We start from the raw sequence: 12,584 nt of genomic DNA on the forward strand, positions 1-12,584 counted from the left end.
CATCAGATCTGCTGCAGCTGGAACCCGAGCCACCGACACCAAGGGTCCTGGCAGGAGAAGCCCCTGGCTCCTGGACATGCCACCAAGCATCATCTGCTCCATGGGTGCTCCACGAGCGCTCACCCAACACCTCCAGCGCTGACTGCTGCTGGGCGTCCAGCAGCTCCACATACTGCTCCGCCAGCCTCTGCGGCAGCCCCGAGGCAGCTGAGACGGAGAAAGGCACGATGGTCTGGCCATAGGGCTCCAGCGTCAGCCTCAGCTGGGAGGAGTCCCTGGGTCCCGGGAAGGTCTTGGCCACGATGAGGGCAAAGGCAGTGAAGATGAGAGGCACGAGGAACTGCGCTGCCACCATCTTCCAGTTGCGCCAGCTGTACATGGCTCGCTTCATGAACATGGCGTAGAACTGCTGGCAGCACAGGTAGAACTGCAAGGGGAGAAGTCAGGTCAACACCAGCCTTGACAGCTGCGGGCAATGACGCCACCCACATCACCCCACACCGCTGATGGAAAGAATGACCCCAAACCCACATCCCGCGGGTAGTCCGCGAGCCCACAGCAGAGTCTGCTCTCCAGCCAAGCCTAAGGGATTAGTGGGGTGGCTGCTGGCCTTCAGCACAGCAGGGCAGCCCCCCAGACTCCACGGCTTCCCAGAAGTATGCAGTCATTTTGGGATCGGATCTTGGGTTGAAAGCAGCTTCAGCCCTGACCTTTACCTCCCTCCGCCTCTCAGCACCTGAGGTGCACAAATAGGATTACTGCAACGCAGCTGCCTGCCAAAGCAACCAGGCTGAGCTGCCTGTGAGCTCCCAGCCTCGCCCCTGCAAACACCTTCTTTGCTTTTTAAACTCATAAATATCTTTCTCCCCTTCTGTCTTTGAGACGTGCCCTTGAGGAGCGCAGGGGAATTTATTACTGGCGCATGGGCAGCAGGCCATGAAGGGCTGCCAGAGAGCTGAAACACAAGCCTGGCGAGGGAAAGGAGGCGGCTTTTCTCATCCTCCTGATGGCAATCCCAAGTGATGCAGCAACACCAAGTGAAAACCACTTTAGATCACCTGGAACACCTTCAAAAGCAACTCTGTAGACCTCAATATTAACATGGAGAGGGCAGCAGAGACCAACCCAACAACCCTAGGAATAATTTGCCCTAAAGATACAGACTAAAATTTGATCTTTCAAACCACACACAATGAGCCCATCCAAGAGGGAGGCTCCACCTGGTAACCCTGCTCCAAAGACACTCTCCTCTCCCTGTTCCCACTGCTCTGACAGCTCCACCACTCACCCCAGTGTTGAGCTTGATGCTTGAGCAGTCCTCCGTAATAAGCGCCCCGCTGTCATCTGTCATGTCTGTCATGCCGCTCAGGCTGCTGGAGTCATCCATGGCCCAGTCGTTAGAGCGTCTCTCGTGCTGATACTGGAGCGCAGGCAGCTGGATGGCTTGGATATCCATGCTGGAGTCCACCAGCTTCCCGACTCTGCACCAGGAGGGAAAGTGGGTGATGAAATGCAGATCCACGCAGGATCAAGCTGCTCTGAGCTGGGGAAGCCAAACCCAAGAGATAAAACCCAATGTGTGCCCTGGAGAATTGTGTAGGACACTGCCATCGCTGAAGCACATGGGGACTGGACATCATCAGACAACCAGGGCCACCCCTCCTGCCTACCTCAGGAAGACTTCCTCCATGGTAGTAACTGAGGCACCGTAGCTGGCGATGCCCAGCTCCTCCCGCTTCTGCTCCAGCTCCATGAACAGCGCCTCAAACCTAAATGCAGAAGCAAGAAATCAGATGCTGCTGCTCAGCCCTTTTTTTGTTATCAACTTCGCCGAGAAAATACTGTCTGGGGGAACCACGAGGGTGGTGCCTCCTGCATTGAAAGGGTGGCAGGCAAAGCTGTGCCGCACACTACTCTGGGTCAGCACAGCCAGAGTTGAGGAGAGGATGAGTGCAGGAAGGACGTGGAGCTGTTGGAGTGAGTCCAGAGAAGGCCACAGAGATGATTCGAGGGCTGGAGCACCTCCTGTACAAGGACAGGCTGAGAAAGTTTGGATTGTTCAGCCTGGAGAAGAGAAGGCTGTGGGGAGACCTTAGAGCAGCTTCCAGTACTGAAAGGGGCTCCTGGAAAGCTGGAGGAGGACTCTGGATCAGGTGTAGGATGAGAGGAAAATGTTTTTCAGCTGAAAGAGGGAAGATCAAGATAAGATCTTGGGAAGAAATGTTCTGCTGTGAGGGTGGGGAGGCCCTAGCCCAGGTTGTCCAGAGCAGTGGTGGCTGCCCCATCCTTGGAGGTGTTCAAGGCCAGGTTTGATGGGGCTTTGAGTGTCTCATCCCGTAAGGGGTGTCCCTGCCCATGGCAGGGGATGGAACTGGATGGGCTTTGAGGTCCCTTCTGACTCAAACCATTCTGTGATTCTATGGGAGGCGGCACACAGAGACTGAGGCCCCTCTGGACATCGCTCCTGCAGCTGCTTGGAGTCTTGCAGCCAGCTCTGGGGTTGCCTGCAGCACTCAGCACCCCTCTGTCCCCAAGAAAGCAGCTTTTGGGCTTTGTCTTGCCACAGGCAGCCTCGGCTATCCACAGATTTGTTTTCAGAGCCAAACCAACTGCCTTGGTTTGGGCCACTCTCTGCAGTGCAGCCGTTACCAGTTATCGGTAACCAGCACTGCTCTGTGTGGTTGCTGCACCAGCAAGGACATGGTGGGCATGGGGCCAAGAGATCGATGTGCCAGTCAGTGGACACGAGGAGGATCATATAATCATTAGGTTGGAAGAGACCTTTGAGATCATCAACTCCAACTGTACCTGTCCACTACTAAACCATACTTAAGCACCTCATCTACCCGGCTTTTAAACTACTCCAGGGTTGGGGACTCAACCACCTCCCTGGGACAGTGCCATTACCTGTGCGTACTTTCCTTGGGCAGGATGAAGGACAGCTCTGCCCCAGCATTGCTCTCCATGGTGGCGTTGGGCACGTACTGGCAGATGAGGCGGGAGATCTCCCCCAGGTTACAGTAGGGCTCCTTCACCATCACCATGTGGTACCCTGCCCCTGTGCAGACCATGAGAAAAGGGAGAGGAGGGTGAGTGGCAGCCCAGCCTGGCCCTGGGATGGTAGAGCAGAGGGAGGGTGCTAAAGCACCACAGAGCACTGATAGCTTTGCCTGGGCTATGGACCTGATGAAGGAGCAAGTAGCCACCAGACAAGATGCAATGGGTCCCCCTCCTGGCTCTTTATCCCCCTCCTGCTCCTCCCTGGCAAGGAGAAGACATTCAGCGTGACCTGCCTGCTCCTCCCTTACCATATTTCCGCTTGAGAAAGAGTGAGGAACCGCAGCACTGCAGCTCGCCCTTGGCCATGATAGCAATGCGGTCCCCCAGGAGGTCAGCTTCATCCATGAAGTGGGTGGTCAGCAGGATGGTGCGGTTGCTCCTTTGCTGCTGCAGGAGGTCCCACGTGGCCCTGCGAGAGGCTGGGTCCATCCCTGACGTTGGCTCATCCAGCATCACCACCTGCATGCAGGAGACGGGTGCTGGTCAAGGGGCTGAGAGGTGCAGCTGCCCCCCAGGGGACACAAGAAATCTTGACCTCCCAAAATGCATGCAATGATCTTGCTTGGGGGAGCAGCCACCAGACAGCAGAGCTACACCGCAGCCTCACGGTGGTCCTCAGAGCTGTTCCCCTTTGTGGGGTGCTCCTGCCCCTTTTCGCTGTCCCTGCAGCTCCCTCTGGCTCACACAGGTGAGGGACAACCTCAGAGCCACCAGAAGAGCCTACATGGCCCGGCCCCAGGGATAAAGGTTTGGAGTGAGCCCCATCAGAGAAGCTTGCCTTGGAGTCCCCAATGAGAGCGATGCCAATGGAGAGCTTGCGCTTCATGCCACCGGAGAGCGCCTTCGTCAGAACGTGGCGCTTGTCCTCCAAGTTGAGGATCCTCAGGATGTGGTTGATCTCCTCAGGGCACTTGGAAGGTGGGTACCCCTTCAGCTGCCAGACAGGGAGAAGGGAGGGTTAAACCCGCCTGCGGGGTAAGTGTCTCTGGCAAAGACCCTTCCCACCATATCAGCAATCAGCTGCTAAACACCACCACGCTCCCTCCTCCACATCAGGCAGGAAAGCAGGGAAGCACAGAGATGGATGCCTGCCCAGCTCCGAAGGAGCGGGTGCAGCTGTGCTGCCCATCATCCTCCACTCCTCCATCAGCCACGCAGAGAGCTCCTGCCTGCAGATGAGGCAGAAAGAGGAGGCAAGGGTTGCCTGGTCCATGGATCTCACCACGCTTTGCCAGCCCCAGGGTGGCTGCAGGGGTACCTCCCCAACGGCTGGCTCCTCCCAGATGCCATGCTCACCCCTGAGTAGAATTGGAGGTGCTCCTCCACTGTCATGTTGTCGAAGAGGACATCATGCTGGGGACACAGACCCAGGCTGCGGCGGATCAGAACCATGTCCTGGGAGATCTCGTAGCCATTGATGTACGCCTGCCCGCCCGTTGGAGAGTGCAGACCTGGGAGGAGTGAGATGCAGCGACCTTGGCTCAGGGCTGAGGATAAGCCCAAGTGGCAAAGGGCTGGCAGAGAGATGGGGGGTCCTGCTGAGCAGCCCCATCACATGCAGCTTTCTGCCAAAAGTTGGAGCGAGCCAGTCTCTTGCTGGAGCTGGAGCACAGCAGCTTTGTCCTCCTGCCCACAGGGTGGGCTGCACAGCATCCAAAGGAGGGAGGTGGACCTGGCAATGCTGCCAGAGCAGGCAGGCAAAGGGTGAAATGGGGTGGCAAGCCTGGCAGAGATCCAGGGGAGGCCAGGGCAGGCCTCCAGGGAAGGTCCCGTGGGTGCCTGGGGCTGGCAGGAGCAGCAGAGTGACAGGTAACAGGGAAGAAAGGACCATCAAAGGTCACCTTAGTCTGCCCACCGTGCCAAAATAGGCTGCCTGGAGCTCAGCAGCTCGGGAATGAAGACGACCAGTTCTTGGCCCTTGCCCTCCCTGCCTTATCACGACAAAGCTTGCAGAGACCTATTGTACAGCACGTCCTTTCTCTTCTCAGAGCTCTCCAACACAAGGACTGGCTGTCACCTTCCCTGCCGGCCGATCCCACTCTCATGGAGGGCTGGGCAGGGACCCACATGCTTTCTTCACCTCCCCAGGCTTCTCAATGCCCCAGCATCCTTGGCCAACAGTTCAGTGAACCAAAGAGCCTCCAGGGAAAAGCAAATCCCCCTCCCCAGCCTCAGAGATGAGGCTCTGTTTTGCAAGTCAGTCTTGCAAAGACTGCCCCGTCTGGGGCACGGGCTGCCCCGTGCCAGCCCCACAATGGGACACGGCTCTGACCTGTGAGCATGGACAGAGTGGTGGTCTTCCCAGCACCGTTGTGTCCCAGCAAGACAGTGATTTGCCCTTCGTACATGTTCACTGTTAAGTCCTTGACTGCCTCTTTCGTCTTGTTTCCCACTTTGAAGACCTGTGGAGATGATGTTAAGGATTTGCTGCTGCACTCGAGGCAAGCGCTCTCAGGTCTGCCTGCGCTGTTCCACCCAGCAGGCAAAGCCCACAAAGCTCTCATGGTGCTGGCATCAGACAACAGGTCTAATTTAGGTTAAATATAAATGTCACTGCACCTGCAAGTATCTAACACTTCAGCACACAACAAAAAGCAGCCAGCTCTGGGGAAGAGCCTCACCTGCCTGACAGAAGCCAAGTGACAGCCCTGGGGCAAGGAGGGCAGCAAAATGACAAGGAAGCTGCCTGCAGGCAGCAGCTTTTACAAAAACAGCGTTATGATGGGTTTGTGCGGTGCTGTGCAGTCGGTACCTTGGAAAGGTGCTTTATTTTGATTCCCGACACGAGGTCAGCGGGTTCCTCCTCAATATACTGGCTTTTCAGCGCTTTCTCTGGGTCCTCCTCCTCCTCCTTTTCTTTGCCCACCACAGTCCTGGGGCGCCCACACCAGTACGAGGGCTGATGGAAGAAGGCAGAGACAAAAACTCACGCACAGGCAGAGACCTTTTCTTCTCCTCAGCCTCATCAACTCTCCTCCTCTCATGCGGGTGCCTCCCAGAGACCTCCAAGCCCACTCTCCTTGTCCTGGGAGGTGCCAACCAGCATATCTTCAGAAGGCAGGGTAGACAGAGGATTGCCTGTCATTACAGGCAGCTTTCTCCCATCTCCATTCCCATGGAAAAGGTCAGTACTTTGATTAGAAGAAAAATCACTCAGAGAGAAGCACCCTTCCTAGAAGAGCCCACGCAATGCACACCCTCCAAAAACCTTGACGTGCACTAAATACAAAAAGCTTGGGGCTCAGGTGATGCAGGTCCAGCCTTTCTTACATCTGGCTTTCTAGAAATGAGAGTAAGTGTTGAGGACCTTTGTAATGCCAGTGGAAATTACAATTCAACAACTCCTGGATTCCTAACCAGCATCCTGCTGGGGCTGTGGCACAGCTGTATCTCTGCAACCCTGGTGCAAGATGGTGTGGGATGCTGGAGTGAAACCACGCTGAGATAAGGAATTTAGAGGAGAGGAAGAAAAACTTTCCGTTCGAATAGCAAGAGCTAGAGCCACGGGATCAGAACTGATTGTGTTGTTATGGCTTAGCCAATTCGCAGCAGCCACCCCAACAGCGGCAGCCGCTGGAGATGATGCCAAGCATCTGACTTGGCAGAGGGAGGGCAGCTCAGCTGACGGGGTGACAGTCATTGCCATCGCCTGGCACCAGCATGTGGGGGCTGGCAGCGGGACCCACACTGCCCAGGTCTGCCTGGACGGTAGCGCTGGGGAGTCTCCAATGCCTGGATCTGGTTGCTGACACTTGGGGCTTCTATCCAATCCCTTCGCTTGGGGCATGGAGACACTTAACAACACCCTGCATGTCAAAAAGTGTAAGGACAAAGATTTAAAGCCAAGACCTTCACATTCAGTGAAAAAATACAGCTGCATCAGCCACTACTGAGCATATCCTGCAAACGAACCGAGGGCTGAAGCACCTTCCGTACGAGGACAGGCTGACAGAGGTGGGGTTGTTCAGCCTGGAGAAGAGAAGGCTGTGGGAAGACCTTAGAGCAGCTTCCAGGACTGAAAAGGGCTCCAGGAAAGCTGGGGAGGGGCTCTTGATCAGGGACTGCACGGATAGATCGAGGGGGAAACTTCAGCGGAAAGAGGGGAGGTTGAAATGAGATCCTAGGAAGAAATGTTTGGCTGTGAGGGTGGGAGGCCCTGGCCCAGGTTGCCCAGAGAAGTGGTGGCTACCCCATCCCTGGAGGTGCTCAAGGCCAGGTTGAATGGGGCTTGGAGCCCCTGATCTAGTGGGAGGTGTCTCTGCCCATGGCAAGGGGTGGGATTGGATGGGCTTTGAGGTCCCTTCCAACCAAAACCATTCTGTGATTCTATGGTTTCGGAGCCAGAGAGTGCCACCCTTGTATGTTGGTCCAGCGCACTGCACAGCACAGAAGTGGGGACCTTCCTCACACAACAACCATCAAGCTCGCTGGAAGAGGTCCATAAGCAGTGCTCACCGTCAAGAAGAAGTACCAGGGCTGAGGAACGCCGTACTCCCCTGGAAAGACGGCCTCCACATACCAGGCCACCACGCCATAGAGCACTGAGTCTAGGAGCAGCATCCCCAGCACCTGGGCTAAGGTAAAGTTGTCATCCACGCTGACGGGCTTCATGAGGTCCCTCCACTGAATGCCGGTCCCTGCAATGCACATAGGGCACTGACTACCGCTGCAGAGAGCCCTCGAGTCCCACAGGAGGACAAATTACTCTCCAAGACTGTCAGATAGCACCCCGTGTCCTAATCCACTGCTCGGTAACGAGGGGCATGAGCAGGGCTCTACATCCCTCTTCTCAGGATGAACACACCCTGACATCTCGAGGCTCCCCACCCCACCATGCTTCTTTCATCACAGCCTCTGCAGCTGCCCAGGACAATAGCGATTTCTTCTCCAGCCACTGCCTCCCCCCCAGCCCTGTCACCACAGCTACCTTTTTAGTGCCATCACTTGGCAACAGCGTGGCCTCTGCTGGATCCCACAGCAAATTCTCATTAACAGAGAAATTAGAGATATATTGGGAAGGTGGGAATCCAATGGATTCCCATCCGTTCGAACAGAATTCGTTTGCTAATTAAAGTGATGATGGTGATTTGCACAGCCCAGAGCACCAAAGGTTCAGAGGGGCAGAGGCTTGGTGCTGATAAGACCAGCAGGAGCAATCAGCAATTAACTCTGCTGCTCTCATTAAGAGCGGGAAAGTGCTTCTTCCTGACTTCTTTCCACCCTTCACCTGGTACAAAATCCAATGCCAACCCACCTCCAGGAAGGGCTGGCTCCTCTCCTGAGGAACCAGAGGCACTTGCTCACCTTTCCCTTCGAACATCCCGATCAGCTGTGCCCCCATGGCCATGGCCACATTAGAGATGAGGCAGGAAGCCAACTTCTGGCTGTGGGACATCAGGTCGTAGCGGGGTGAGATGAAAAAGTAAGGGATGTAGGAGAAGAAGTAGAGGAAGCCGCCAGCGGCCGCCGCAACATTTGCTGCCAGCACAGAGAAAACCAGGAGGGAAACCATCAGTAACTCAGTGATGCCACCAAATATCTCTCACTAGCTTTCCACAAGGATCGGTACTGGATGACCTTTAAGGTCCCTTCCAACCCAAACCATTCTATGATTCAGTCCTGCACAAAGGGGGCAGGCTGAGGACTTGCCCAAGTCCCACAGGGCAAGGCAGGAACAGTGCCAGCCTCCAACCCTGTCCATCCCAGACCAGAGCATCCTGGGGCCAGGACAGACAGAGGAGGCCCTAACGCATGAGCTTGTCTGGTTTGGGAAGCGACAGTAGAACATCCCTGCCCACACACTGCCAAAGGAGGGAATAAAGGCTCCCCCTTGCAAGTTACCCAACCCAAAGCCCTGAGCAACCTCATAGATCACTGGGGCTGGATCTGCTTGGAGCAGGATGGGCTGATGGCCTCCAGGGCTGCCTCCCACACAGGATGAACCAAAGATTTTACAGCATGAGGCCTATAATGCTGGGGGGGGAGGACTCACCTCTCGAGAAGAAGGTGCTCACCATGAAGTTGAAGGAGATAGAGGAGATGGAGAAGATGGCGAGGAAGGTGAACACCAGCGTGGGGTCACTGTTGGTAAGCACTGCTCCCTGCTCGCTCACCTATCAAGAAAACCTGTTTACATCCAGGGCTGCTGAAGCCAGGGCAGTTACAGGCACTTGTGGGCAACTGTGAACTGATGTTCTCCATGGGTTAAAGACAAATTGAGACAGGAGTGAGAACGTCCAGGCCCTCCTAGACCACTCCAGAGGGAGGAGATACAGGTTGCCCTCATGTGACATGGGTCTAAGAGGCAGAGGACACTTCCTCAGCATCCAGGCAGCTGCCTGCTTCTCATGGTGTGGGGACAAGCAGAGAGGAGAGTTCGAGTCCCTCCAAGGGCATAAAGGGAGAGAGGTGGTCTTGCTTTCCATGGATGGCTAGGCCTCCTCGGTGCCTGTGGGGCTCCACCTCCAACCCCCACCTGGGGAGGTCACCCCTGCTGTGAGTGGCAGCTGTGGGGGACAGCGCTGGGAACGGCCAGCTCCAGTTCCATCATGCACATGGAGGAGTCCTGAGACACCAGGACGGTCCAGTTCATGGCAGAGGAGCCTTGTCATCCTTGCACCCTGCTAATACAGAGCTTCAGGCCTGGGGAAGACACTCACCTTGACACAGAACAGCACGGTGACGAAAAACACGGACACCAGGAGGAAGAGGAAGAACATGAGGAACCAGGCACTCCAGTGCAACCAGTTACTGAGGCCCATCATGTGCATGTACTCCTGTGAGGAGGGGGTCACACCGTCACCTACAGCTGCACCCACACTTCCTGGGCGTGATCAGGGTCAGGTGAGGGCCCTGGTCAGGGGTTGGTGGTGGTGACCTCGCCCTGCAGCACTGGCAAGGGGGGTGGCAGCGCTGGGTGCCACCAAAGTGGTCCTGCAGCCTTCAGCATGACATGGTGACGGTCTGTACCACCCCAGGAGAACATCATCTCCCCAGAGAGCTGAGCTGAACCCAAAAGGACAGCAGGGCCGCCACGGTCACCCACCCACCGGTGGGGCAGCAGGCAGGACAACCCAGCGCCCAGGGAAGCCAAGCCCTGCTGTTGCAACCCTGCTGAGCTCCAGCTGCCCCCACACAACAGCTCAGACACGTGGGTTCCTCCACTCAAGAGACAAAATGATGCCCACACGCTGAACTCTCCAATCTACAGAACTCTGGAATCCACAAGTGTTGTCCTCTCTCCAAGCCACCTTCCAGCCCAAGAGAAACATCAGCCCTTTGGTCCAGCAGCCTCAGCCGTACAGTAAGGAGAGCCGAGCTGTGTCCCAGCAGCAGGATTAGCAACATTCCTCCCTTGGCTTGCTAATCCGCTGCCATCCCCACCTCCTGCTTGCTGGCTCCAAACCTGATGGGGATTTTGTTCCTAATTTAAAGGCAGCATCCGTTGAGAAACGCTGCCTTTAAATTAGGCAGGGGACACCCGGACGTCCCACCACTCACATTACCTTCAGCTTCTTCTCCTTCTCATGCACAACAGCACGCACAATGTTGAGTGAGGTGTAGGTGAAGCTGAGCATAAGCAGCAGGGGCAGCTGGTTCTGGATGGCGAGGAGGAAGAGGTCATTGACGTATGCTGGGTAGGGGAAGCGCTGCACCACCACTGTGATGTTCTCCAGCAGGCTGGCCGAGCTGGCATTGGTGTGGTACTGTATGATGGCTCTGTCCACTGCATGCTGCACTGCCAGGAAGCCTTCCCGGAGATAGCCTGCACGGCAAGAATGACACAGGGGAATAGAGATGGTTCTGGGGTTCAGAGGAATCATAGAATCATGTCTGGAGTTGGAAGGGATCCACAAAGACCATCGAGTCCAGCACAGGACACCCCAACATTCACACCATGGGGCTGAGGACCTTGGTCAGACACTTCTGGTATATTGTCAGGCTTGGTGCTGTGACTGCTTCCCTGGGAGCTGTTCCAGGGCTCCACCACCCTCTGGAGGAAGAACCTTCTCCTAATGTCCAACCTAACCCTCCTCTTCCTGCCATTCCCTTGGGTCCTGTCCTTGGTCACCAGAGAGAAGAGCTCAGCGCCTGCTCCTGCTCCTCCCCTTGTAAGGAATCTATTGGCAGGAAAGAAATAGTCTTTGCAGGAGAGATTGCTTGGAAAGAAGAATAGGGGGGAAAAAAAGGTCTTGTAGGAAAAGCAAAACAAACACCACTGTCAACACAGCACTGCAGACACAGAGGGCACGGGAAGGATTGAAATCCCAGCAATTTCAGTCTCTTACAATCATAATTTAAAAGCAGCTGGCAGAAAAACTCAATTTAAACTGCAGTTGGCTTCCTGTTGGAGTGAGTCCAGAGGAGGCCACGGAGATGATCTGAGGGCAGGAGCACTGCCTGTACAAGGACAGGCTGAGAGAGTTGGAGTTGTTCAGCCTGGAGAAGGAGGCTGTGGGGAGACCTTACAGCAGCTTCCAGGACTGAAAGGGGCTCCAGGAATGCTGAGGAGAGGCTCTTGATCAGTGATTGGAGGGAGAGGATGAGTGGGAATGGCTTTCAGGTGGAAGAGGGGAGATAGAGATGAGATCTTAGGAAGAAATGTTTTCCTGTGAGGGTGGGGAGGCCCTGGCCCAGGTTGCCCAGAGCAGTGGTGGCTGCCCCATCCCTGGAGGTGTTCAAGGCCAGGTTGGACAGGGCTTGGAGCCCCTGATCCAGTGGGAGGTGTCCCTGCCTATGGCAGGGGGTGGGACTGGATGGGCTTTGAGGTCTTGTTTGACCCAAACGATTCCATGATTCTATGATATGATCCTTTCTGCAGGCATAGCTTTATTTTTGTGAGGGGGGAGATTCTCCATCATTGTTAACCACAATCAACGTCGCTGAGCCTGTACCTAGTCCTGTTTTTTGGTAAAACAAGAGAATACAGATACTACATGGGTTTTAGTGAGGAAGAAGAATCCCATCAGCCACACAATTAGCTTACATATCTGTGCATTAGAAAAGATTTTTAATTTCTAATCTATTTATTTTTATGCAGCATTTCTGCCCCATGTTACTGGTATGGAAACTAAAATTCTGCTTCCAAACCCCCAGACTGGCATCTCAAAAGTTACCTGCTTAAAATGGCCTGGTCAGAGAATGCAAGAGTATGAATATCAGATCACAAACCATGTTTTATATTAACTAATTTCGCAAACAAACACTGTAGGGCAGCAGTTGATGTGGGTTCCTGGTTACCCTGTCCTGCAAAGCACGAGAGCCAGCAGGGATCGGCTGCTCATGCTCAGGGTTATTTACACTGCAAAACCTGTCCGCCCACTTTCTCTGCCTCTGTCTTTCCCTTGATATTGCTACTGAACGAAACAGAAGGAGAAACCCAACTGAGGGGAATATCCTCTTAGCTGTCACAGAGGAAGCTCCCAAACATCCGGTTCTGAGGCAGCGGCAGCGCTGGCAGTGTCTCTGTCACCCCTGGCTCCTGGAGTGGTTTGGCTTCCCGGAAAACCCTACACTCAAACCAC

At 55.1% G+C, this 12,584-nt stretch overlaps 1 protein-coding gene across 2 annotated transcripts in view; it reads right to left on the reverse strand.

Annotated features, from left to right (window-relative positions):
- The window catches only part of ABCA3 (ATP binding cassette subfamily A member 3), a 31,893-nt gene that overhangs the window by 8,728 nt on the left and 10,581 nt on the right, over positions 1–12,584 (reverse strand). For both annotated transcript variants that reach the window (XM_054080428.1, XM_054080429.1), the window contains exons 6-19: positions 10,566–10,825; positions 9,720–9,836; positions 9,053–9,173; positions 8,365–8,538; positions 7,516–7,697; positions 5,813–5,959; positions 5,333–5,462; positions 4,357–4,511; positions 3,839–3,994; positions 3,309–3,519; positions 2,908–3,058; positions 1,671–1,769; positions 1,289–1,481; positions 124–427 (exon numbers count right to left, since the gene is read on the reverse strand). In XM_054080428.1, the coding sequence (XP_053936403.1) occupies positions 124–427; positions 1,289–1,481; positions 1,671–1,769; positions 2,908–3,058; positions 3,309–3,519; positions 3,839–3,994; positions 4,357–4,511; positions 5,333–5,462; positions 5,813–5,959; positions 7,516–7,697; positions 8,365–8,538; positions 9,053–9,173; positions 9,720–9,836; positions 10,566–10,825 (2,400 nt within the window). The remainder of the gene's footprint in view (positions 1–123; positions 428–1,288; positions 1,482–1,670; positions 1,770–2,907; positions 3,059–3,308; positions 3,520–3,838; positions 3,995–4,356; positions 4,512–5,332; positions 5,463–5,812; positions 5,960–7,515; positions 7,698–8,364; positions 8,539–9,052; positions 9,174–9,719; positions 9,837–10,565; positions 10,826–12,584) is intronic.

The sequence above is a fragment of the Cuculus canorus genome, chromosome 15 (assembly GCF_017976375.1).
Source record: "Cuculus canorus isolate bCucCan1 chromosome 15, bCucCan1.pri, whole genome shotgun sequence".
In the NCBI taxonomy this organism is placed as follows: domain Eukaryota; kingdom Metazoa; phylum Chordata; class Aves; order Cuculiformes; family Cuculidae; genus Cuculus; species Cuculus canorus.